The 5,743-nt window shown below is 33.9% G+C and overlaps 1 protein-coding gene across 1 annotated transcript in view; it reads left to right on the top strand.

Annotated features, from left to right (window-relative positions):
* LOC109826589 (single-stranded DNA-bindig protein WHY2, mitochondrial-like) overlaps positions 1–5,743 on the top strand; it is a 35,446-nt gene that overhangs the window by 5,140 nt on the left and 24,563 nt on the right. Inside the window, exon 5 of the mRNA XM_020393615.1 lies at positions 5,410–5,730. Within this exon, the coding sequence (XP_020249204.1) occupies positions 5,410–5,730 (321 nt within the window). The remainder of the gene's footprint in view (positions 1–5,409; positions 5,731–5,743) is intronic.

Here is a 5,743-nt window from a genome sequence, read left to right as displayed (position 1 = left end):
GATAATGAAAAGAAGCAGGTAATAAGCTTAACAACTTATTCGATCCTTTTATGCTTGATCAATCAATTCGTTTGGGTATCACTTGAATGTTAAAATAGTAGATATCAACACATTAAAACGTATGGTTATTTTTCTACAGAGTCAGTTTAAAATTTAAACCTCCTACTAGTTTCATTTATCTATCTTCATTTCATAAATCATGCATTTTGCAAAATAAATGGATTTAGGTTTTTTTTTTCAGTTTCATCATTGGAAACGCTTCCTTTTATGCAACCACCATAGACGTTTTGAGTCTTCCATTTTATCTGTGATTTAAAGATTAATGCAAATCCCTATTAGCAATCTATAATCTTTCCCCTTCTATATTGTCTATCCTAGGAGAGTTTTTGGAGGGGTAGTTCCTTGCTTCCACAAGTTTAGGATGCTTGCCCAATAATGTAATTCTTGTACCTTTCAACTGGCATTGTCAGGCAGATGCAAGCCCTTGACTTCTTTATATTTGAGCACCTTCAGTTAACAACAGTTGTAAAATGTTGTCTGAAGTCTTGAACTCCATATTTGAGATCATTATTCTGGGATAAGGCTTAGGTGATGATGAACTGATGATTCATTCTATAGTTACTAGATTGATTTGTCCATACTCATTTTATTATTTGTACAGTGTATGTCATGATGAACTCCATAGATTTCTGTTTACACTTAAGTCTTTTGGTACACATGCAAATCCTATCTCAATGTCTTCATGTTAGCAGTTGGTTGTAAAATGTCTCTGGAGTCTTGAACTCATAATCAAGCTTGTTTTGATGAGATTAGGCTTAGTTTATGATACTTCATTTGATAGTTACTAGATCATGGATTTTAAATATTTACTAGTATTGTCCCATGCAAAGCACAGACTATTGTTTAACTTTGTTGTCCAACATACAATCATGTCACTCTTATTTGTGGTCCACAACTTTAAGATTATAGCGTTATATACCTACAAATAGGCCAAATGATAAAGATTGTTTGAAAAAACTTATCCAATAGTAAAGATTCCTTACCAAATAAGATCATAGTGTTATACACCTACAAATAGACCAAATAATAAAGATTGTTTGAAAAAACTTATCCAATAATAAAGATTCCTTACCAAATAATAAAGATCCACTTACTTAAACCACCAAAACATTAATCCCGTTCTTACTAATAAGAAATTGAATAGATAGGTCATAACCTAAAGCGGTCAATGTTTGGTATTAGTTTCTTTGTTAACTTTAAAATTCTAATTTAATTGTAGATAAATTTGTCTTGAAAACTTCCAACAGTACTCAAACTCATTGAATTAGAAATTTGCTCACAAATGCAAACCATAGTAAACAAATTTACACTTTTAAAACCTCTCGGAGGATTAATCCCAACAATGTACTAACGTCTTCACTCTTCATAACAAACAAATACCATCTCGAAAGATTAATCTCGAACATCGTTAAAATAAACTTTTCACAAAATGCGTAAACGTTCGAACTTAAAGCACACCAAACCCAAATCATGATAATAATACTACTAAAGTTCCCTTCATCAGCTAAAATCTTTAGCAAATTATAAACCTAGAATTCAACCAACATATTACCTAAATAGAAGCATTCACATTTTAATGATTTGAGAATCCGGAGATGGAAACTCCAGCTTGTTCTACTCCTTCGTACATATGTGACGCTATAGAATTCACAAATTGCTAGGAACTATTCTTCCTCCTATAAAATTCCAAAAACAAATTTAAACAATTCAATAAAGAAAAAAGAAGTAAATTAACCTTGATATGTTATTAATTTACTTGAGCAAGGAAATCAAATAATCAATGATCAACATCCCAAGCTAACTATGATGCAAAATCAGCATGAAGATAAAACACATTGCGAAATGGGTCCACACAAAACATCTTAGGATCAAATCCCTGCATTCCTAAAAAAGAAACAAAAACTTAAAATTAAATAAAAACTTATGTTATATTTTAAGAAACACAATTTTTCCAAAGAGATATCCTAAAAAAGCAATGCCAAACTTGATGAGCATGGATATATAAGAGAAAGTCCCATGATTTTGATTTTCTATGTTTAAATGTATGTTTCTCATTAAAAATATATGATAACTTTCCATAAGGTTTAAATGGTTGTCTATTTGCAGTGACATGATCCAAATCCGATCTTTTGAGTGTAGCATATACGCTTTAAGACTTGATAATGAAACCACAAATTTGACTAATGTTTCTGACAGAATAGTTAGAGGAATTTCATATAAGAAAGAAATATGTACTGAATGATAAACAAATATGATAATATATTTTGCATAGAAATCATGCCTAAATAGTTAAAAAAGAAAATGACGCATAGACTACTAAATGTCTCAATCACTACACCAAAATTCGGAAGTTATGGCTATGGTTGAAAGTTATATTTCAATATAGACGAAAGAGCTATCTACCATAAATTTTAACAAAGAAGAACATATCGTATTTGCTTTACTTTTCTCTAATGGCCATATTTGGTAAGGAACCATATAAAACAAAGTAATATTGATACACATAAACAATGTTACATTAAACGCTGGGCGCTTCTAGACGTCGGACTTGGCGCCTAGCGCTTAGTCGCCTAGGCGGGGGCGTCTAAGCGGTTTTTGGACGTTTTTTTTTCATTTAAGTGATGGTCGATGAGGTTTTGCTGAAGGTCGGAGGAGGTAGTGGAGATGTTCATATTTGGAGGTTAATGAAGTTTGGAGGACGTGTAGGCTACGACACATAAAATCACAATCAAGGTTCATATTTGGAGGTTAATGAAGTTTGGAGGACGTGTAGGCTACGACACATAAAATCACAATCAAGGCCTACAGGGTGCAATCCGTGTAGGCTACGACACATAAAATCACAATCAAGGCCTACAGGGTGCAATCTACGTAAGCAGACAATGCTTTCCTAAACGCTCATAAAATCTAGGTGGGCAGCCTAAATACCGCCTACACGCTAGGCGCTAGTTAGGCGACCTAGGTACCGCCTAGGTCTAGGCGTACGCCTAAGCGGACTAGGCGGAGGTTTTTTAAAACAGTGCACATAAAAGAGAACTGCATTTTAACAAGATTTCTAAAATAATTGATATATATTAAAAAGCTAATGCACTTTATCTATAGTTCGTTCCACATTGTATTAAAATTGTAGATCTCCAAAATTACAACCTTAAAAGGATAGACTATAACCAATCTTCAAGATAACTATGTCTATACATCGGAAAAAATACATGCATATTCTCTAATCTTATTTTAGTATGGAGGATAAATCCATCTATGAGTGGATAAGAGCAACGTTTTGTTCCTCAAGACTATTATACGATGTACTACTTCAAGAGTAATCACTGAAATTTCAAAAGTTGATTTAATTCATGCACTAGAGATAGACATTTTGTTATGATTTCGAACGAATATGTCACAATGTGAAGTTTTATTTATTTAGAGAATGTTACTATGATGATACTTTCTTTATGTTATGAACAAGGTTGTGGAAAGTGGAAAGCAAAGCGAAGCTGTAAGACAACCCTTAGGATTTTTAAGCTTTCAGAGGCAAAAAGTGCCAAGTAAAAAACATCCAATTTAATATATATATATATATATATAGAGGAGGTGGAGGAGCTTTGACTAAGGATGGTGATGGTGAGGTTCGACTGGAGATAGTGATGTTAACTTCAATGAGTAGCTCAAGAGAAGGTGATGATATGCTGGTTATAGTGAACACAACGCTTGCTGGAGAAGGATTTAGAGATGGATTTAGATGCGATTTAGTGGTGGGAGGCGTCAGAGTTGGCCAAAGGCAGTGGACGACATCAGTGGCGGACCTGTTCTTGTTCAAAGTGGTTTATTTGAACCACCTCAGATTTTGAAATAGTATATATATCATATATGTTAGTTTGTGAACAAATGTAATTTGTAGCCTAGTGGTATAAGCATTAGCTTACCTTCAAAGAGGTCAAAGGTTCAAAACCTCCTACAGCCTCTTTATGTTTCTAATTTCTCCTATAATCCTTATTTTCTCTTTACATTTCTACTTTCTCCTATTTTCTCTTTATTATTATTTGTTTATTATTTTTATGCTTTCCTTAGTAGTATTTGAAAAAAAAATTAGCGTTAATTTCGAACCACCACACGAGAGGTTGTGGATCCGCCACTGGACGACATGGTTGAAGCAGAAGTTAGGTTTAGAGTTTATTTTTATCTTGAGTTGCAGAAGCTGAGAGGTGAGAGAGAGAAGCAAATGGTTTTACTTAAATAAATGGGTTACGTTTAGGTTTGGGTTGACTATAGTATAAACCCATATTTATTTTTAGAGCGTTGTTAAGTGTTGATGTGATTTTCAGTGCTTAACAACTCTTTTACTAGCTTACTTGCTGCGTTTTCAAGTAGAAACATCAAATTCACTTTCATTGGCCGCTTTTGACAAAAGCGGAGCAGTGTGGTATTGTTTACGCCTTGCAAACTGTTTAAGCAGTCATAAGTGGGGCTTTTTTCAACACTAGTTATAAATTCAGTTCAACATATTTTGATGACTTTTAATTGCAAAAAATAATCACAATTGCTATGTTTTAATGATGGGGTTTGGAGGAATTTCTGATTTATATACAAGAAGTTTGATTTTGATTATTGAATTAAAAGCAATCACAAAAGCTAAAACAAAAACAACCAATCTAAATAAAAAGCCTATTTATTCTCTCCAAAATATCTTCTTGCCATTATTCACGGTGAGAATCGAGTAATTCGTAGTACCTTCTTTAAACTATTATTATCATTTATTCATACGACTCGTGACAAAATATTTCAGTTAGAGGTAATTCAGAAAATGATTTACCTGTATGATATATATATATATATGTTGAAAATAGCGATAACGCATAGCGTAACGTTTACCTCCGGTTAAGTTACAATAGCAATAACGCATAGCGTAACGTGAGTTAAATAATTTATTATTATTTAAAATACTTTATTTTAGATCAATATTAAATTAAATACCTACTATATTTTTTATGCAGATTTTCATGCAAGACATACATACATCCAATTTGCAAATGCCCAAGTCAAATAATTTGCAAGTTGAACCTACCGAATAAAACTTTACTGCGTTTAAAAAACTTAGGCCTTAGTGCAACAAAACAGAGATTATGAAAAAGTCCTTAGTAAAAAAGTCCTTAGTGCAACAAAACAGAGATTAATGCTTTGTCACTGGTGGTAGACAAACTTTGAATATAGTAACAAAAGAACGCAAAAGTCTGCAAGTCAAGCTTTGTCATTGTCACTAGTGGCAGACAAGCTGTCTCTCACCCACGTGTTTGCAAGCTGTCTCTCACTCAAGTGTGTAATTTCAATGCCCAACTCACATTTGCAAGCTGTCAGCAACTTATTAAAAGTCAAATAGAGATCAAATACCAAAAAGCACAGGTTCTCTCTCCTCCCGAGGCGCTTTCAGTCTTCATCTTCATCTCTCCCACAAGACCTTCACCTGTTCTCTCTCCTCACGAGGCGCTTTCAATCTTCATCTTCATCTCTCCCATAAGACCTTCACCCGTGACCAGAGCCAACTCCTCCTCCTTCGCCTCCCTCCAAAAGACCATTTTTGCCCTAGCCCTAGCTCTCACGACGACGGAAAATGGTCTAACTGGAGACGAATACGAGGACGTGAAGACGAGGACGGGAGAAGAAGCTTACGAAGAGAAGGTAAAATAAATAC

Source organism: Asparagus officinalis, chromosome 10 (assembly GCF_001876935.1).
Source record: "Asparagus officinalis chromosome 10, Aspof.V1, whole genome shotgun sequence".
Lineage (NCBI taxonomy): Eukaryota > Viridiplantae > Streptophyta > Magnoliopsida > Asparagales > Asparagaceae > Asparagus > Asparagus officinalis.
Note: the sequence above shows the minus strand (reverse complement) of the source record. Positions and strands in the feature narration are given on the sequence as shown.